This window comes from Lytechinus variegatus, chromosome 12 (assembly GCF_018143015.1).
Source record: "Lytechinus variegatus isolate NC3 chromosome 12, Lvar_3.0, whole genome shotgun sequence".
NCBI lineage: Eukaryota > Metazoa > Echinodermata > Echinoidea > Temnopleuroida > Toxopneustidae > Lytechinus > Lytechinus variegatus.
In genome coordinates this window covers 14,158,141-14,180,645 of record NC_054751.1, presented here as the reverse complement: position 1 = coordinate 14,180,645, position 22,505 = coordinate 14,158,141, and the positions used below count along the sequence as shown (strand labels likewise).

General features: G+C 36.6%; 1 protein-coding gene across 2 annotated transcripts in view; it reads right to left on the bottom strand.

Annotated features, from left to right (window-relative positions):
* LOC121424941 (protein regulator of cytokinesis 1-like) overlaps positions 1-21,972 on the bottom strand; it is a 38,998-nt gene extending 17,026 nt beyond the window's left edge. For both annotated transcript variants that reach the window (XM_041620837.1, XM_041620838.1), the window contains exons 1-11: positions 21,827-21,972; positions 17,210-17,465; positions 16,490-16,723; positions 16,014-16,184; positions 15,660-15,809; positions 15,134-15,281; positions 13,259-13,395; positions 9,081-9,176; positions 6,242-6,388; positions 5,428-5,547; positions 4,660-4,776 (exon numbers count right to left, since the gene is read on the bottom strand). In XM_041620837.1, the coding sequence (XP_041476771.1) occupies positions 4,660-4,776; positions 5,428-5,547; positions 6,242-6,388; positions 9,081-9,176; positions 13,259-13,395; positions 15,134-15,281; positions 15,660-15,809; positions 16,014-16,184; positions 16,490-16,723; positions 17,210-17,465; positions 21,827-21,843 (1,593 nt within the window). In that variant the 5' untranslated portion in view covers positions 21,844-21,972. The remainder of the gene's footprint in view (positions 1-4,659; positions 4,777-5,427; positions 5,548-6,241; positions 6,389-9,080; positions 9,177-13,258; positions 13,396-15,133; positions 15,282-15,659; positions 15,810-16,013; positions 16,185-16,489; positions 16,724-17,209; positions 17,466-21,826) is intronic.
* Positions 21,973-22,505: the final 533 nt, after the last annotated feature.

The following is a 22,505-nucleotide window of genomic DNA, read 5'->3' as shown; positions in this document are numbered from 1 at the left end:
GACAGGCAAAGTATGAACTCGAATATAGGTGGAATGTATGTCCACATGCCCCCACAACAGATGGTGTATGCCCCAGAATATGTGCCAAGCAGTAATAACATTTACTCTTACCCCAACCAAAGTGGAGTATATCTAAATCAACCATCACAGTATCCCACACTGAATCAGCACGTGTACCCGAACTTTGTGTGCTGAAGAACTTTGATTGAAAATCATTTCCGAAATTAATAGTTTTGGAAGAACTATTTAATGATCAGATAGAGATTTGTTTTGGGAGACGAGGTGCACAGAAACTTAAATTAGACACTGCGCATTTGGGATAGAGACATAGGCATTTCTAAATTTCATTTTTTATAGTTATATAGCTATGAAATGTAGAATGCATTAGTTATCAGGCATCTCTCTCAAGTGATTTTTTTTAATGGACTGCTCAAGCACACTAATTGTGTTGTATGAATTATTTTTTTCGTATAAAGATCTAATTGATCGAGAGTTGTATACTATCAGGAAAGGCCGCCTGGTATGTTTACACTTTTCACGCAATGTTCTTGAACTTGCGATATTTAGGATATTATTCTTCTGCGAAAATTCATTGAGTAGACATGTGTTTATACACGACCATTTTGTATACAAATTTATTCAGAATTTTGTGTCAGGAGTAATCCCCTTGATTACTTGGACAGCCGTTTTTGGATCGATATTCTGTTTTCGTTGATTAGCATCTATGTATTTGTTACTTGTAAATATTGTCGTAAATGTCGAGGACGACATTTCTTTGAGGAGGGAAAGATGTGAGGCCCCTCCAAAAATAGGGCACCCCTACAAAATTCACTCAGCTACTTATTCACATATACCATCCATTCATTTTTAGTGTATTATATAACCCTCAATTAGAACACTTGCACACCCCTATTTTATAGTGGAGCAACCCAAAACCTCCATCTCAGTTGTCAAGCATGTGGTTGGTCATCATTACCTTGTTGATGCCCATACAAGCTACATGTGACTGACAATTGTTTCTCTCTTCATTATTATTTACAGGTAAGAAAAGATACATTTTTGTTGTTATTAATACCCAAAACTGTTGTATGTATATATATATATTCTGTTTATATGATTGTAATGATACTTTTGTTGTATGATATGTCTTCCTGAAAGTATACAGACTGATTGGGTAGGATGAACATTATAATTGAGAGTATACTGTTATATATCACTGACATCTCAATACAGAGATATTCACATATTAATAGTTAAAACATTAGTTATAGTTGTTACTGAAGCTTCTGGTATAGAAATAGAAATAGGTATTGATCAGCATATTATTTTGACATTTCCTTCTAATGTGTACTTGAACTGTATATAATATTAGATTCTGTAGTCAGAGGTGCATGTGCATATACCTATGCTGTATACTCCTTTGTTCTTGTTCTTCTCAAGAAAGTATCTGTTATCAACATGTTATGTAAATAGGCTCTTCAACTTTCAGCTTGTTACCTTGACTCCTGGAACTTGTGTTTACTTTTAAGATATGTTAGGAGTTAGTGGTAGATTAGGGGTTATTAAGCCATATAGCATGCTGGAAGACAGTGTTAGTATGTTAGTGTATATTGGTTACTGATTCCAAGAGTGAGAGAGTTAAATTGGAGAGAATTAAGGGATCACCTCAGAAATGGCAAGGGATTCTTTTTGGATGTCAGAACAAAGAAAGTTCTCCACTTGTACATCAAAGTTCCATAAGAATCAGGGACCATCTTAACAGTTTAGACCTGAGACTTTAGGATGTATTCCCCTGTATCCATTGGCCATGTGTTCTCTTATCATTTAGTCTAGTAGTTCAGACTTTATTTTATCAATGTTTGGTTATTAGAATTAGAGACTATTAATAAGAATTAGGAAGTACTCTTTAATTCATATAATTTAGATTGATTGTTAGCAGTTATATTTGTATTGATTTTAGTACTTACATTCGTTTATTATTTAAGTATGTTAAAGAACAAGTGAATATATTATATCATCATAAGTTGAGAAATTAGTTTGATAGATAATGTCTATTCTTGATATTGATTGTTATTTGAAATGGTTCTTGTGACATTCTTTTTAATAAACGTATGATCATTACCTTGTTGATGCCCATACAAGCTACATGTGACTGACAATTGTTTCTCTCTTCATTATTATTTACAGTTTAACGCCCATCCCACCCAGGGAGGGGTAACAGTGGTATATATATGAAATGTTAGGTTTCAATCAAAATGACAAGAGACATGACAACAAATACAGAAAGGCAAAAATAAACCAGAATTAATTAAAAGAGATGCAATGAAAATATCTGACAAATTTCCATTTAAATTAAGATAAAATAAGGGCATAATAGAATATCTGAAAGGAATAGAGCAAGCGTAAGCAACTGTAGTAGTGAAAAACACAACAGGAAGGGTAATACAAATATGAAAACATCTTGGCTAAAATTCACCAATGAGTTCTCAAAAGTTATGGACCCATAGATCAATTTATTTTACTGTGTTTATTCTGAAAATTCAATTAATCTATTGTCCTTATTCATGCATACAACAACACAAAGCAAACTGCGTGCATTTCGAGTATGTATGAGGGTGCTACTCACAGCGAGTCTACTACGGTGCCTTGAAGGTGAGGGTGAAGGGAATGGAATGTGAACAGGTGGCTTACCACACACAGGAGAAGGCTATAGATAGATAGATGAATGAATCAGAACAGACACGAGAGGGGCAGGGTGGAGAGAAGAAAAGAGATAGAGAGTGAAATAGAAGGGAAAGAAAAGGGTAAGAGGGGGATGGATGAAGAAGAATGATAGACGAAACATACACAGATGCAGGATGGGGAGAGGGAAGGGGAGATGAATAAAGAGAGAGAGAGAGAAGGAAAAGAGGGAGAGGGAGGATAATAAATATGACACGTACAGACAAAGGTGGGTAGGGGAATGAGACAGAGGGAGGCAAGATGGAGATAGGAAAAGACATTTTAAAAAATTAAACAAAGAATGGGTAAAGGAGATGTGAGCGGGGGGGGGGGGTAGCAGGCCAGCAAAGGGAAAGGTCAATGACAGAAAAAAATACAGGGAGATGTAAGATAAAGAGAGAAAAGGGAGAAACTAAATAGGAAAAGTAAATAAAAGGGGAAAGGGGAGAATGTGATGAAAATAGGGAGAAAAGAGAGAGGAATGAATAGGGAGAGTAAAGGGGGAAAAAAAGATTCAATAAATGATAAAAGAGAGGAGGAAAAGAGGAGGGAAGGAAGGAGGGATAGGTATACAAACATCAATAAGAAGAAAATAAACAGGTGTACGGTCAGACGAAAAGGGACAGATAGCGAAAGCGAAAATAAAGAGGAAGAAAAACAGGATAGAGCAAGAGCAGAGAAAGCAAAATAAAACCTGAATGAGAAGCAGATTGAGTGCAAATAAAATATAACAGGCACTGGAATGAAAAGCATATAAGTGACGAATACTACCTTGGCTAGTAAGTCATGTAATTAAAGGGGAAGTTCACCCTAAAGAAAACTTTGTTGTAAAAATAGCAGAAAACATAGTAAAAAATATTGGTGAAGGTTTGAAGAAAATCTGTTAAAGAGTAAGAAAGTTATTAGAGTTCAAAATTTGGGATTTGTGACGTCATAAACGAGCAGCTGCCCCATGTGTTATGTAATATAAAATGCATGAATTTCAAATTTTGTATGGTTCCTGATGACTTAATTTTGTTTTCTTTTCATGATCGGGTGTGAAATGATTTGTCTATTAACATACAAAAGTTACAGTGAAAACCATTTTCAATTTTCTGAGAAAATGACATTTCATTGATTTTTTTACCTTTCGCTATGTAGGAATGCTGCTCGCATATGATGTCACAAATCAAATAATTGAAATTCTAATAACTTTTTAATTATTTGATGAATTTTTCTCAAACCTTCGGCAATATTTTTTATTATTTTTTCTGCTATTTTTACAATAAACTTTTTGTCAGGGTGAACTTCCCCTTTAACAACCAAAATGTTATATGATTAATATGATTTACAAGTATTATGTGCAATGGCATGATCAGGGTAGCATAAATTGATAAAATGAACAGTTGAAGAATAAGGGGAGACTGATTTTTTTTCAAAGAGGACAGAAATTGGTATAATGGCATGCATCTCTAATAACAAGCAGCATTTTAACAAAGAGATCGAGAGGCAGAAAGGGAGAGTGAGAAAGGAAAAATCAGAGAAAGTGAGCGCTACAGAGAGATGACAAATTCAAAGAGTGACATATATGACATGAGAGGTAGGGAAAGTAAGAGTATGTGTGCATGTGTGAAAGGGTTATTGGATGAGACTGGAAAGATCTTCAATTACATAACTTGACATAATGACATATGTACAGTTAACTTCATCTGAACTGAATCTCTTAGGACTGCAGACATTTTTTTTAGACTTGGATGAAAACCAACTTAGAAGTGAATAACAGACATTTTTAATCTGGTCTGAGAAATTTCTTAGACCTACGTGGTTACATGTATTTGACTATGCAATGATGACTCATTCTGAGTTAACTGTACATGTAATTAAAATGAAGCCAACAAGATAGACCCGAGTGCTTCATGATGAAATGCATCATGTCGTGACGACAGGCAGGCTACTCACCCTTGCGGTAGAGGCTCCGGTGGGGGGCTTGGTCCGGCTAGTTCTAGGGGACGGCATGATGCTAGAATGAACAGATGACACACCAAGTCTGGGGGATGCAGCTACACTGCCATTTGCCTGTAAAACATAATTAAAAAAAAAAAAAATTTAATTTTTTTTTTTTTGGCACTCGACCAAAAAAGTGGTAGGGGTGTGCCAAGGGCAAGACAAAAAAACGGGGGCCTTGGAGCGGGCTTATTGTAAAAAGGAGGGTCCTCGGAACGGGCTTTGGAACTACAATTTTGTGAAAACGGGGGTCCTTGGAACGGATCGCCAGCGCGTGCGTATGCATCCCTATGGAATGGGCATGCGTGCATGATGCAGCTAGCGCGGCCTCCGCCAGGTGCGCTCGCGCAGAGGCGATGGTTGGACAGCTCTCTGCGGCCGCTCATTGTAGCAGATCAATACCCACTAAGCATTATATACTGAGTGCCCCCCCCCCCCGGGGCCTGTATAAACCTATCAAGTCTTGTATAGAACTTTGCTTAGGATAAAGTGAATGTAGGACATTTTCCCAAAGCTTATTTTTACTATAAGTCAGATTCAGATCCATATTTATGTTAGAAATTCATATCGAAGTTGTAAATGCAAATGGCTCTCCTGGCCTACACACCAGAAAATCATGGGCTCAAAATATCTTCTTACCGGAAATCCGAACCATACAAAGAATAGATATATGGGACTATACACATTTTTAAAACACTTAAGTATCATTTGGTATTATCTTACCCCTCTTAATCTCTTTGGTGTCTTGGTTGGGGTAAGACCAACAAATCTCCTCTTGACTGGGGTGTTTGGTTTACTACCATGGAGCATCTCAGCTTCCGTCTGACGTTTACGAGCATTCAGCTAAAAAAAAAGACAAAAATAAAACAGAAAGTTTATAATTATTGACCTGTCTCCATTAGTCATTATCAAATAAAATCCTCTTACTGCAACTTCTTTTCAACATTAGAGCAACTTTTGCAAGGATATTTGCCTTGAGAAACCACATTATGAGAACATCAGCCCCTGGAGCATTAAAAATAAAAATTCCTCTTTGTAAATAAGAAAATGTCTAATTGCACACTTCTAAACTACAAGAGCTTAATTTGGCTTCCCATTTTCTTTGCTTGCCCTTTGAAATTAACATTATTATTACATTTTGCCTTGATTCTTGTCACTAGTTGTAAAAAAATAGTTTCTTCATTATACACCAGGGCCCTGTTGCATAAAACTTACAATTATGGTATTTTTGCAATCCAATGGGAACTACCATGGTAATGTTGATCAACAGCCAATCAAAATTCAAGATCCAATGCAAGTTACCATTGGATGGCAAAGTTACCACAATGATAACTTTTATGCAACAGGGCCCAGGAGTGTGAGTGCCAAAAAAAAAAAGAAGTGAAATTGCAAAAGCCCTTTTACCTATGTACAAAGTACATAAAATCTAAATATACGCTGAAAATGATAATAGTAACTGGTATCAGCTAAAAAGCTGAATCCACATACTCCTCATATACTCGAATAGAAAAATTATACTAATAAAAAAGATTCCTACCCTTTCTTCCTTGATGACCTTCTTCTGGTTTTCATGAGCTGCCCACTGGGCGGCTACATAGTCCATGAACCTACACCCATCCACAAGGAACTCTTCACCAGTCTGTTGCTCGTATTCCTCTATCCTTTCTGAGAGGTTCCTTTCAATCTAGGGGGGAAAGAAAAACAAACATTGCAGAAAATAAAAACAAATAAACATTCCATGAAATATCACACCTTTATTATCATCTTACCCATATTTTTTTACATTCTCACGCATGATATTCCCCTCTGAAAAAAAAAAAATCTGAAAAGTAGCCAAGGGTGGCTAAGTCCCCGCCGAAGTCTGAAATGCCCAAGTAGGGGTTGCAAGCCCCTGCATAGTAAAGAAATCAAAAGTGATTTTTCAAGATGAGCCTACATGATAGCTTTATCAATTGACTTAAAAAGCAGTAAAAAAAAAGCATTAGAATGTTCTTAAGCAAAGGATTTCACGAAAAGAAAAAAAAATCTGAAAAAAATCATGGGAAAATATCATACCTGATATTTCTTAATTCACTCTTTGAACTGCTAATGCCATGGTTTAACCCTAAAAAGACTGGGGAGGGGGGGCTGATTCAGCCCCCCCTCGACATTTTTCGTGATAAATCTGCCGCGCAAAATTTTTTGACCGCGTCGCTCACTGACTTTTTACTTTCAAGACCCGCGCAACTTTTGAGACCACAATTGTGACCCCCGGGTACGCGGTTCCAAAATTACGCAACATTTCGTAAGTGCATGCAGACTCAAAAAACATGAATTTGTGTACAAATCCAATGCAAATAGTGTTCTTAGCCAAAATTCATAAATGTATCATTATTTTTCCTTTTACTGCTTAAAATCAATTTATTTTATCCTGTTTATGGTCAAAATAAGGTCCCAGACAATTTCCATTGAAAAATCAAAAAGTCGAAAAACAAAGAAATACAGAAGAAATTTAGAAAACAATAGAATACATAAGAAAATAAATGTGATTTTGATTTTTTTTTAAAATCAATATGATTAGATGCCTATCTAGAGTATGTGAAACAAAAATTAGCATTTCAGGGGCATTATTTTATTAATTAGAGCAAACTTATTTTACGCATAAATTAGCATAATTAATGTGACATGAGATTTTTGTAGATAATGCCATGGGTAACGCGTGTGCCAATTTTCGTCGCGATCGCGCGATCGACGGCCGAGATCATAAGGGGGGGCTGAATCAGCCCCCCCCGTCTTCTTAGGCGTCGAAATAGCCCAGTCTATTTAGGGTTAAGAGCATTACAATATGAAATAGAATAATCATTTCAGGTAGGTTCCACAAATAGGGGGTTGAACGTACATACTTCCTGGAATCAGTCTATATTTTGGAAAACAGATATTTTCCACCACTTTAGCCTAATGGCAATTCACAGGAGTTGTCATTTTCATAACCCTAGTTGTTATACCTTAGTCCCATTTCCCCTTACGGCTGCCGTACGGCGAGTCGATAACAGCAGTTTTATTCATTTTTATTCAAACCACTAATATGTAGCTGGTACAACACATGTTAAAACGGCTGTTTTCAACTGGCCGTATGGCCACCGTAGAGCAAATGTGACCGAGGTATTAAAGGTAAATGCTAGTTTTGATAACAATATCAAAATGAGTTCATACAGAATCCAATGAAATGACCACCAAAGTGTCTGTTTGTCTAAATAAAACGTATGTGCAAAAGAAATTGTGTAATTGCTGAGAAATCAGCAAATAAGCACAGGATTCGGGTAGAGCGTCGGGGCCCGACATTCGAAGCAATAATTTTACACTGTCCCACATGCGCTTATCTGTGTTGTTGATCGTAAGTGTGAATATTTTTCAGTGTAGATTTTAAGATTTCACAAAGTTCAGTTTATGTAAATGTACCAGATTTAGATCCTCGATGATATACTGACAATTAACCCTAATACTCCCGGGGGGGGCCACAATGGCCCCCCCTCAACAATTTTCGCGATATATCTGCTGCGCGAATTTTTTTCACCTCGCAGCTCACTGACTTTTTACATTCAAGTCTCGCGCAAATTTTGAGACCAAATTTGTGACGCCCGGGTACGTGGTTACGACATTACGCAACATTATGCAAGTGCATGTCAGACCCAAAATTGCTCATAAACGTGATTTCATGTACAAATCCAATGCAAATTGCGTATTTAGCCAAAATTCATAAATGTTTCATTATTTCTACTTTTACTGATTAAACTTAATTAATTTTGCCTTGTTTATGATCAGAATTATGTCTGGAACAATTTCCATTGAAAAAAACAATAAAAACAAAAAGTAAAAAAACAGAGAAATACATAAGAAATTCATAAAACAATAAAATACATAAGAAATTTATTTCCAAACCAAAGTTTTTTTGAATTACGATTGTTAAGAATGCTACAAAGAAATTTTTTACCAAAAATTAGCATTCTAGGAGCTTTATTTAGTGAATTAGAGCAAAAAGTATGATTTATGCATAAATTAGCATAATTAATTCATATAAAATAAAATCTCATTATTTTGGAAAATTTTACCATACAGCCTTGTAGATTACATCGCACACTACCAGCGTGCAAATTTTTGCGTCGCTCGCGCGATCGGCGGCCGAGATCTTAAGGGGGGGCCATAATGGCCCCCCCCCGGGAATGACAAGAATCAAAATACCCCGGGAGATTTAGGGTTAAGCCTGGTTTTACAGACTTTCTCATGAAATCAGTGTTTACTGCAACTACTGGCATTTCTCTTTAATGGCAATGAAACATAAATTTTAGCAGTAGGGACATGTGAATTCAGCAAGAAATAAACCAAATATTATTTTTCACCTTAGGAAGGTCCTTGTTGAGTTTTCGTCTGATTCTTTCTTCCTCCAAGAGATTTCCACCTCGGTTGTTGAAACGGTTAGGATCATTTGCTTTCCTCTTCAGAAAATAAATAAAAATAGTTACAAAATTTATCATATTTTCACCAAAAACCTGCAATTCAATTTGGTATACATACTCAAGCCACAAGCGAAACAATTCAATGAATGATATTTTTCTTAATTCTCAATTCAACATAAATTGCTGCTTAACATATAAATACAAATTTAAAATATATTTGCAATTAACTTATTTATGCAGCATTATTTTTTCTTTGAAGCATTTGCTCTATGGCAAATACCATAAGATCATTACACGGTTCAGCAGACAAACACAATCAAGTTTGACACAGAAGCTAATATAATAATGGCACAGTTACCATTTATGAAATGGGCCCCAGATAGTATGCTTATGCAATAAATATAGAAATGAAACTTAAATATCCCATGCTCTTTTTGTAAATCAGTTTAAATGAATTAAATAAAAACACTCATTTAATAATATTTCCTTTACCTTACCTGTGTTACAACAACTGATATCATGTAGAACACAGCGGAAGAGGAGAGGAAAGTAGGCTCTTTGCAATGTAACCCAAATATATAACTTACATAAACATTCATGAAGGGTTTGGTTTCACAAAGCACATTATCAATTCAAATTACAAGCTACTGTTATAAGCTACTGAAATACTGCAATTTGATTGGCTAATAGGTCAATTTTTGTAGATAACTAGCATTTGTGATTGATAATGAAATTTACTGAAAGTGTCTACATTTTCTACTGCAGGGCAGAGTATGTTCTCTTTTTAACATATATGGTTCGCAGTGAATGAACCAATAGTATGGGCATCTAGACAGCCTCCACCAAAGGGGATTTTTTTTTTAAATATTGGTTATCATGCATGCTACGTCAAGTTGTGAGATTATCATTTTCAAATTGTTTCACTAATATGAAATACACTGATTTATCTTATTTGAAGATCCTGCTCATCATGCATGCCATTTGAAGCATTCAGATTCTCGTTTAAAAAAAGCATTACCTGAATATGCAGTGCATTGAATTGTCATATTTTCACGATATTTTTCATCATACATGTCATGTCAAGCATTGAGATTATCGTTGTCAAAAGTGTTACAACTTACATGACAGTGGAATAGATTTAATTTATCTTTATATATTGTTTGTCATGCATGTGAAACTTGAAATCGGCATTTTCAAATGCCCAAACAAACATTATTCTAAAAGAAACCATCAAGCCATTACAAATATATTTCCCTCTAGCATCGGCTGATTTGTATGCTGAACACCGCCGCTAAATACATCGCAAGGCAGTGAACACCATACAACCTCCAGCCCATATGCGAGAGGAAATCTAGATATTTGATTAACATTCTAAACATGCGAAGAGCCTACAGCCTAGAGTATACCAACACATTGACCATGCATTAACTACACTACCTGCAACTTATGCAAAACAAGATTCAATTTGTATAATATACAGTTCTATCAAAATTGGTAGGACTGAAAAAGAATTGGGCTTATGAGGGAATAAAACATTGCCTTGACTGTCGAAAGGAATTTAGATAGCTCAGTGGGGGAGATCACTGGTCAAGCAAGTCAGGGACCCAGGTTCAAAACCCAGTCAGGGCAGTGATATTTTCTCACATTCTCTTTCCATGAGAATTTGAGGAAGTCAAACTTATTCACTGGTCAGTAAATTCAATGTAAATGTGCTGTTTTGTAGACTATAGCTATATAATTTTATTTTTACAATGAATGGTGCTAAAGATTAGTTAACTTTTAGGAAAAGCTACTGCTTTTTCAAGAAGACTGGAAGCATTTTCTTTTATATGCCATGCATTAATAGCTGGTCTACCCATATCATAAAAAATACAGCCAGATTGGTAAATTAATACCAATGGGCATGAAATACAATGAATGGTTTGATGAGAACTGAAATCGCCAAAACAACACTGATAATACTGTGCTCTTACTGATATCACCATTGGAAATGTATGAATAGGAATGGAATGGTGATTATGGCATGGTAACAAAATGAAAGTGAATGAAAGAATGGGTTGATATATAGCTAATTGAGAGAGTTAGCTATGATGCATGTATTTGTAAGCATTCAAGGAGTGCATTGAACTTTAAAGGTCCACTTCAGAAAAATGTTGATTTGAATCAATAGAGAAAAATAAGACAAGCATAATGCTGAAAATTTCATCAAAATCAGATATGAAATAAGAAAGTTATGAAACTTTTGTTTATTTTTCACAAAACAGTTATATGCACAATTTAGTCACATGCAACTAAGAGAATCAATGATGTCCCTCACTCACTATTTCCTTTGTTTTTTATTGTTTGAAAACTTTGAAATCTACAAAATTTCATTTTTTACATATTTGACAATAAGGACCAACTTGACTGAACCATAAAATGTTAAGCAATGGTAATTCAACATGTTCAGGGAGAAATGAAATTTTGTTTCACAGGACAAAGGGGAGAAAATTAGAATATTTTACATTTTATGTAAAGAAATACAAAAGAAATAGTGTGTGATGTCATCAGTCCCCTCATTTGCATACCAACCGGTATATGCAGAGCTGCCAACCTGAACAAGAACATTTCAGTATTTTTAAAGCTGAAAATCAGTATTCTAGTGAGGAAATTATTATTTCCAAAGAAATACCATAGGACAACACATAAGACTAAAACTTCAGAAATCAGTATTTTGCATGAAACCATCAGTATTTTTCTCATTTTCAGTACTAAATACGGAAAATCAGTAATACTTGGCAGCTCTGTATATGCATATAATTGTTTTGTAAAATTGAGCGAAATTTAACTTTCTTATTTTACATCCGATTTTGATGACATTTTCAGCATTACGTTGGATTTTTCTCTTTTTATTCAAATCAACTTGTTTTTGATGTGGACTTGACCTTTAAATAGTTCTCTGGTCCTGTATTATTGAAGTGTACTTAGAGGCTTCTGATAAAGAAAAGTGATAATTGATTTAGAAGCAAATTTAATTTCTATCTATCTAATTGACTATGAGAGCCATTGAAGTGCTGAGTTAATCTGAGCAATCTTGTAGCTGAATTGCGTATAATTTCCAAAGACAAGATAAATCCACTGTAATTATGCATTACAATGTTATCTTGCTTTTGCATATCATACTTATTTCACCCTCAAAGCTAGAATGTATGACGGTGTTAATATTTTAAGTAAGTAAATAAATGAATAAATACATACAGACATAAATAAAAAGTTCCTTATCCAACATGCTATGGTTAAATGGATGGATATGGATGATAAATGCATGGTCAATGGTATGATGGTGAATTCCAAATGAATGCAAGAAAAGTACTCAAGAATAGTGGAACAAGGATGTCATGTAAGGTTTCAAGTAACCAGCACAACACATCCATCTTAAAATCAAAGTAATGAGTGCTCCACACATGAATGCTTTCCTTGGACTCACTGGCGACAAGCCTGCATGTGCTCATATGAATTCATTTATCCTGACCTGGTGGGGTGTGGGAGGGGAGAGGGTGTTTTAAAATTTGGGGTTTTACAATATAATTACTGTGAGATGTGAACTACATTTGTATCAACATAATGCTACATACTGATTGACATACAGTCCCTGTCAAATGTAGTTGCATCGTGATATGACAGAGTGGCTTCTACTAAAGCAGTACTATGCAAGCAAAAATATTTAAACAGGGCCCAAGAGAGATATACCCCCATGAATTCCCAATGCATTCAATACAAAAGATGATTTTCAAGGAAAAGAAGCAGGGAAAAGGAAAATTCTGTAAGGATAATATACTTTTGGCCTTGACTGTACATTCAGAATGTTTCAAAAAGGAGTACTTAACAAAGGGAAACTAAGCTTGTGGTCCTCATAGATAGGCGGTCCTTCTGTATAAATGGTCGCTTAACCAGTTTTTATTATTTTTTTTAAAAAATTCAAATTGTTGGGAATGTAGATTAGGTCGGGAGAAATGATTTCAATAGAGCCTGCAGGCTTGAAGTTACTACTTCTGTCTAAGCATGCATGGGCAAAAACACTGGAGTTTGATGTAAATGGGTGCCATGATGATAGAGACGGATCTCCATTGGTGATCCTATACCTCAAACTCCAGCATCTTTTTCCACATGTCCTCTCTCTTCCGGACCGCATCCAGCATCTCCTGGTTCCTCTCGTAGTGACCTTTGACCTTGACCAGCTCCTCGTCGTGCAGCGTCAGGAGATCTTCGGTGATGTCATCTGCACAGAAGGAACAGATTTTGTGTTATGTGTATTCAAGGGAGTACAGAAATTCATATCTGCCTTGATACAGGATACATGATACAGGATGGATGAAACAACAAGACATCTCAAATTAATTTCAAGAACAGTCACACACACAAATAAAAAAAAAATAATCTTTTCAACTCTTCTCCAAGTCCTACAAGGGAAAATGACAACAGAAAATGAAACAAAATATAGATATTCCTGAATTTTCACAACAGTAATAATGAGATAAATCAGCAAGGTAACATATTCGTCAAATATAAACCTTTTGCATCCACCCCATTCTAAAAAAGATTAGATATAGTGATTATTAAAAAAGGAAGGTTGGCAGGTAGACTCTGCATATGTTAACTTTACAGAACTTGAATAATTGCTTCCTAGGTTGAAGCATTCTTTCAGATCCAAACATGCAAGTATTTCTTATTTACATCTCCCAAGTTGTACAGATTTCTGTTGTCTCAGCATAAGTTGACTTTACAGAACTTGAATAATTGCTTCCTAGGTTGAAGCATTCTTTCAGATCCAAATATGCAAGTATTTCTTATGTACATCTCCCAAGTTGTACAGATTTCTGTTGTCTCAGCATAAGTTGACTTTACAGAACTTGAATAATTGCTTCCTAGGTTGAAGCATTCTTTCAGATCCAAATATGCAAGTATTTCTTATGTACATCTCCCAAGTTGTACAGATTTCTGTTGTCTCAGCATAAGTTGACTTTACAGAACTTGAATAATTGCTTCCTAGGTTAAAGCATTCTTTCAGATCCAAACATGCAAGTATTTCTTATGTACATCTCCCAAGTTGTACAGATTTCTGTTGTCTCAGCATAAGTTGACTTTACAGAACTTGAATAATTGCTTCCTAGGTTGAAGCATTCTTTCAGATCCAAATATGCAAGTATTTCTTATGTACATCTCCCAAGTTGTACAGATTTCTGTTGTCTCAAAAGATTTGTAGTATTTTCCAAATTTCATCCTTCATTTCTCTACTTTACCTTCTATTACTCCTCACCTTTGAGAGGACTTTACCCTTGGATACCAGTTACCTCCACTCCCTACATGTATCAATAAACGTGCCAACAAGTGGTTAATAATGACCCTCACACAGCACACTCACCTGTGACTCACTATAAATTCTCTGAATTGGTACCACTTTCTCCCCCTCTCTCTTTGTTTACATCCTACATCACATTTGGGATGAAAACTACTACTTTCTTTTCGGCACACTTCTCAAAGTTTTCTAATTTAGTTATCACATGTTTTTAGAATGTTGTCAACACAATACTTCTGTGCGCTTCTATCATCTCACTTGGAGCAAACTTCATACAATGCCAATTCAACTTCATGTCATATTCAAGTTTTCGTACTACCGGTACCCTTTTCTCTGTCATTTCACCAAGAGAAAAATCCAAAATACTGCTTGTGCTAGCCAAGTTAGTTTTTGTGATAATATCTGTGTGATTTTGTGTACAATATACACGTATACACATACGTATTGGGATCGTGCAATAATTTGAACACTTTGAATAAATTGGAGGATTGTCTATCGGATGTCTCTACACGCATAAAGACGATAAGTGGAGATTGGCTTTTTACCACTTCATCTTATAACCAACCCCCGCTGCAGATTTGACTAAGGCCAAGTTACCAGTATTGGCATTTCACAGTATACCTTTGACAATGAATCTAAGAATTAGTAGATATGGACGTACCTTCATAAAATGCCTCAAACTGGTTGCGTTGTGACCTGCTATAAAAACACTTATCCCACCAGCTCTCTAGTTCACACCGTATGGCATCTACAACCTTCTTCAGATTCTGTCTCTTTAAGATCTCTAACTTCTCAACTTCTTCTCGGAGCTGGGAATGTAACACAAATAAATGAAATTGATATTCACAATTGAATGTAACTTTTATGTACGTGATCTGCCATAGGTTAAGAGTTATGTGTAATTCAACAACTGATTGTATCTTTTATTTAAATGAGCAGTGAAAATATCAAAGGCATATTTATCAAGAAATAAGTTTGCCCTTGAACAAAACTAAGATTGTGACTCATACATTTTGGTTGTTTTTCACTCTAAAATTTTGTGTCATTTGCATGCATTTCTCTTAATCTCACTCATTTTGACCCCTAAATTATATCAATGGCCTCTGGGAGTTTCACTCTCAACTAGTTATCTAATGCTGGCAGCCCTCTCCATGTCTTGAAAACTCCTATGAGATGTAATTTCTCACCGTAGCAAGGTTGCTTGGTTTGTGTCCTTGAAGCCTTGGTGAAGCCTCGTCTCTCTCCTCCTGAGGGATCGTGAGTCTGTTCCATAGAGCTGTCACTCTGTCTCTTAAATCCTCTGCTGTGTGCCTGTTCTCTGTATCTTTGAACTCAAGCTGTAAAAGAGACAAACATTACAAGGTAATTCCAAAGCTTAATTGGTTTCTTGTTATCTCATTGTTGGTCCTAGTGACATGTAAAATTATTTTCTGGATCTTATTTTATTATTTCTCATAAATTACACAATTTTAGTGGTCATTTTACTGGATTCTGTACGGAATCAATTTGTTACCAGAACTTCATCTTTAATAGCATCTCACCTCTTGATGAAGGTCTTTCAGAGCTTGTATGTTCTCCTTGGAGAGGACAAATGCCTCTTCTTCCTCACAGATGATTTCTCTCTCAAACGATGTCTCCGGTCCTTGTTCCAAATGCTCCATCAGGGCTAAGATTTCCTTCTTCGTGCTGGTGAATGTTTTGTATCTCTGGTCCTGAATACAGAAATAGGAGAGATTGAGTATTATGCTGTTGCATCTTGAAGGCATTCACTTTGTCCAGTTGGGATTTTCATGCAAGTTGTCAGCACTGAAAATTTTTAGTGAAATCCCATGTTCTGATTGGCTGACAATCGCTTGTCTCTTGCAGAAATTAACAACAAGCTTCATGAAATGGCAGCCTTGGGGAATGTAATATGGCATGGTACAAAGGGTGTCACAGAGGTTCTGTTCAACCCTCTGCAGGCCCTCAGGGGCACCTAGTCTCCCTCATTCAGCTATTCCTGTAAATGGGGTCTTACCTTTTCTGCTGTGAGTGTATCGATGTGTTCTCTGAGGATGCTAAGCTGTTCCTGTGAGGGTACCGTCCCTGACGGAATATAATACGGTGTGGTACAAAGGGTGTCGCAGAGGTTCTGTTCAACCTTCTGCAGACCCTCGAGGGCACCTAGTCTATCTGATTTCTCCTTGCTCAACTGCTCCACCTGGAGTCTCAACGCTTTCTCCAGCTGTAAGATGGAGATCCCGCTCTCGGGCTGAAACCAAGATTAACAAAAGTGACTACAAAACAATCTTGGTGATGAAAATCGATTTACTGGTAGTTATAGGAATGTCTCAATGGCTATGTCCTTATTGACATTGATCATTAAAAACAAACAAGAATAAGTGCACAACAATGAAAAAAAATTACTTAGACATTGATTGTTTTATTTCTATTACATCATTTTATTTCAAGTTTCATTATTAAAATCAGTGATATGAATACATGTTACATGGGAGACAATTTAGTCGATTATGTCACCTATTTACCTTGAATAATGTACCAACATGATTAGATTCTCAAGGGAAAAGTAACATTTTCATTATTGTGATAAAATGAAGATTTTGTTTAATGATCATATCATGAAAATGAAATTAATAAACAAGAATCATACAACCTTAAATACGATCTAGCAAATAAAACTAAAATCACATTTGTTTTGCTAATACCATTTCATTAGTAAATAATTTTTTTTTTTTACCTCATATTGCTGAAGTGCCAATTCTATACACAGCGTGTGGACCTTCTCTGTTGATGATGCCACACTCTTCATGAGTCTTTGCCTGAGGGATTCCTCCTCTGTCACCATCTCTGACAGCAGGTTACGGATGTGATGCAGAACAACATTCTGGCGTTCTACCCTCTGGTCCTCACAAATACCTATCTCATTCCAGATATCTCTCAGTTTGTCTAGGGCTTGCTCTAAACACTGGCCTATCTCCATCTTCATGCTCTCCCTGTGTTAGAAAATAGGGAAAATTAAAAAAAAATGGAAAATGAAAAAAAAGGGAAGGAGGAAGACGGGAGAAGAGGAAGGGTTCGTGTTGGAACAACATAAACAACAACAACAAGCACAATGGGTGATTTCAAGTTCGGTATTTACCTGTAGTTGTTGGTGTGAAGCAACAAGATATGGACGAACTGTTTTCATGTATATTGAATTACCAGTATTTGTAGTATCTTACCAGTATCTTACATACTTTCAGAGTTCAAACTTCTTACATCTTACATACTTTCAGAGTTCAAACAATGCATGAAATATTCTTTTCAAAGTGAAATAGCAATCTTATCAAGACAAAACAGCCCATCAGGAAACCCAGCAACTACAAAAACTCATATTTATGTTAAAAACATCATGGTTTCAAATGTCTGGCTTGCTGATCTGCCAAATGTTCATGCAACTGCTTTCCATGACAAACCAAAGATGCTGGCATAATATGAACATCACCTTTTCTTGTGGTTCCATAAATAACTTTTTTGCCTAGCATTATGTGAAAAAAAAGCAAAATGCTTTTTCCAGTTTTTTATTTTTTTCCTGGTTTTCATGGTTTCACCTCGCAGTTTGTCCTGCTTGTTAACAAATTCTTTAATGTTTAACATTGTTTATTTAAAGATCTAATTGCTATTTATTTTGTCTTTATTGTTATTGTTACATGATTATTAAATTTATTGTTGTTCATTTAATGTTTGTATCTTGTGTATTATCTGGACATTCCAACTTTAACAATTTGTCCATCAAATTGAATAGGATGAAATTTATCAAATTTGAACAGAATTATAATACTTAGAGGAACCCTTTTCATAATTTATAATTTCTTATTTTATAAAATGATTTGGAGAAAAATGTCATGAAAAGATGGAAGAGCTTACAGCCAAATTTACGTCGCCAGCACACAAATCGCGCGATTTGCGTGCAGTCGCCAAGTGGAAGACAAAGAAATCAAGATGGCGACGTAAACACGGCCGTAAGCTCTTCCCATCTTTTCAGAACATTTTTTCTCGATTTTTTAATAAATTCTTCTTTAAAAATGAAATCAATATCGCAGAAATGTTGGAAATGAACCCCATGTACATGTTTTAGGGCTAGATCTTTTAGAGGGAAAGTAGAAATCTCTGGGGTGAAAGTTTAAGATTTTGTACCTGTACGTGGGTGAATATAGCTTGGGATCCCAGGCATCAGTGGGGAGTAAGCCTACATAGAGTAGATGATTTTTACTCCCCAGACAGACGCCTCCAGGCCCCGGGGGGGGGGGGGGGGGGGGGCCACTTACATTGACGAGTGGATACCATGTGCGACCAAAAAAACACGTAAAAAGGATGTCTTTTTCACGATAGGGCATGTTACGTACGTAACGTGATAAGGGTTTGCGCGAGGTGTAGAATGTGGGGTCGTACTAAACCAAATAAGGTAAAGCCGACGGCCGAAGGACCCGTAACAATAAAACATTCCTGTACTTGTTTAGGGGTTCATTTCAGGGAATATTTGCCAAGAGTATCGTTTTGTCTTCAATACTTGTTAAGGGTATGGTTTCACACGCCAATACTTGTTAAGGGGTGCATTTTCAGAATATGGAAATTACATGTTTAGGGTGCTTTTCGAGACCCCATGGTCGCGCATGGTATCCACTCGTGAATGGAAGTGGCCCCCCGGGCTCCAGGCTAGACTTGAGAGAGGGATCGACTTCCGAGCCTTATTCCTGCTTCATTCACCATGTTCACTGCTTGTGTAAGTAGGCCTACATCATAGTAGGGCATTGTCATCAGGGCTACGTACGTACAACTCTGGATTTCACTGTACAGTGTACAATACATGTTGGCCTACAGGATATTGGTAACGAGTAGATCTAGCGACTTCCAATTCCATGTCCCTTCGGGTTTTTTTACTGCACACAGAATTCACTCACACAACATGCGAGGTTAGTAATACTAACCTCGCACAACGCATGTGGTTTCATAGTGGACTTTGACGTTTTCATTCATCACACGAATGTGAGGGAATAAAAAACACCAAACGTTTCAGTATTTCTCCACTAATGATTTCTTTTTTAATGGTTTTAAGTTTTTTTTTTTAAATGAATTGGAAATTATTTATAAAACTGTTTTTATCGCTTACCTCCAAGTCTCAACCAGGATACTCCGTTCGATCCGTCCTTAATACTGCGGTGGAAAGTACGCAAACAACAATCGAAAAGCAATTTTTCGTATCGAACATTCTCAATTCAAGTCGTCAGCGCGTAATAGGAAATTGTACCAAAAATCAACAGGTTGCACCTCATGTATATACTTATTGGTAAAGTACGCCATCTTTTGACAAGATGATGATGAAAGTGGATTGAACGAGCAAGAAAATAATGCTGATCGCCTAGAATGCAGCTAGCTTGCAACACCGTAAACAAAGGTACGGTAGGCACTTAAGAACCAAGTTTGAAAGGACACTCGTAAAATTATGTCACTCTCGCGATGAATATTCATTAGATCGTGGTCGTGCGTGTTCAATACAAACTCTCTGCATGCATACACTCGGCAGTAGAGGCGCACGGCCAATATGGGAGACTCTGTCCAATAGGGGAGACAATCTCCCATATTGGAGACTTCCTTTGCAAAAGGACAAAAGAAACAACACCAACAAAAGCTTGATTTTTTCCACCCAAAATTTTGTCTCACTGAGGTCAGAAGCCCATTTGTTTTGTGTGTGATTGACAACAAAAATCCTTATCAAAACAAAAGTAGACGGTGAATTTTTAAAGTAGACGGTGAAAAGGGGTAATTTTTCATGAGGAATCTGCTTATCACATTTTTATTTGCCGCCAAGATAATCCTCTTGCCGCAAATGTAAACAAAGGAAATTAGTCTCCAAAACTGGAGACTGTCTCTGAAATTGGATACCCAAATTCTTTACAAAAGTCTCTGATATTTGAGATAATTTCCCACATTGGAGACAGTCTCCAATATTGGCCGTGCGCCTCTACTACTCGGTGTGTATTGAACACGCACGGCCACGATCTAATGAATATTCATCGGCGAGAGTGACATAATTTTACGAGTATCCTTTCAAACTTGGTTCCTAAGTGCCTACCGGCTTGGTGAATAATATCGCGCGCCCTCTTTAGGCAAAAGTTGATATCAACGCTGATCAAGAGGCATCTACGTGAAGATCACGAAAAATGCTCTTATTTTATTAAAAAAAACAGCAAAGAGAATTCAACAAACGATCCATATGGTTCGGTGTTATAGAAAAAGTATAATTCATAGCTATGATGTAAAGTCATAGTTATTTTAGTAGAAATGGTGTGAAAGATTCGTGTCCCGGGGGGGCCACTTCCATTCACGAGTGGATACCATGCGCGACCATGGGGTCTGGAAAAGCACCCTAAACACGTAATTTCCATATTCTGAAAATGCACCCCTTAACAAGTATTGGCGTGTGAAACCCTACCCTTAACAAGTATTGGAAACAAAACGATACTCTTGGCAAATATTCCCTGAAATGAACCCCTAAACAAGTACAGGAATGTTTTATTGTTACGGGTCCTTCGGTCGTCGGCTTTACCTTATTTGGTTTAGTACGACCCCACCTTCTACACCTCGCGCAAATCGGACTCTAAACACGAAGTGTTGGGGCAAAAAGGACATCCTTTATAAAACATTTTAATTTTGTTTTATCATCCCGACAATTTCGACCCTAAACACGTAATTTTCCTAGTGAAATAGATACCCCTTTTTCATTATTTTTGTGTTTTTGACACCCTTATCACGTTACGTACGTAACGTGCCCTATCGTGAAAAAGACATCCTTTTTACGTGTTTTTTTGGTCGCGCATGGTATCCACTCGTCAACGTAAGTGGCCCCCCCGGGATTCGTGTGCACCAGGTGCATATGAATCCTTCACACACGAGACGATTTGAATTGAAACCATGGGTGCACAGAATTCAGAATTTACTGAAACAGTGAAAGGTGAAGTTGTCACATTCACCACACACACACACAGACATTAATTCCCATGCATCATTCATACGCAAATATCATGAACAATTTAGAACATGAACAAAGTCAGGAAATCATGTATGAAGTTACACACGCCCGTCATGACAAGGCAACGCAATGCAATACGGTACACACTCACACAGACTGCCACGCCACGGGCAGTGGCACTCACTGACTGGGCTGGGCTTGCATGCAGTGAGTGGCCACTGCAATCTGCATGCTGCACTGCCACTGGCAGACTGGCAAAGCACAACAAAACACTATGAAAAAATAAACACTCCAATGAAGTTTTGGCCAGTCAATTTATAATCTAAATAGATGAATAGATCATACCTCCGTTTTGCTTCCATAGTTGGTAAATATTTCAGTGTGTATCACAATTAATGACGTTTTCTAAATTTGCTGTTTACAATCAATACACACTTTCATGTAGATTCGCTACGTGCTTTAAATTTTGAAATGCTCGCGAACAAGAAGCCCGTCTATTGGTCGAAATGAAAAATTGACACAATTAAGTTACGAGATGGCGCTAGACTCCAAATGATGTCTGTCACGGACACGGTCTGTCATCGAATTGGAAATGGGCCTATATTGATGTAAACTACTTTTCATGAAAAAATCGGGAAAAATCAAACCCCAATCGAACCCCCATTCTTGAACAACAACTTTTGCATGATTTGGACATTTCTAATAAACTTAGAAGACAGCTAGAAAGTATCGAAAATAACAATTTTTATGAGAACAAAAGCGAGGCTTGGTGTGACATTGTTGCTTTAACATAATTTGTATTGGCCATGGTTTGGACGGGTCTATATCTTAATTGATATTTTGAGACCCTCCGGCGGGTATATTTGCTATGTATTTTACATTTATGTTTTATTTCTCATATTTTGGATATTTTTATTGGGGAAAGGGCAAGGTGGCATAAAATATGACGTAATGATTTTTTTTCGTTTCTGAGATATAGGGGTATTATTAATTGTTATTATAGAATTACATTTACTCTCATTTT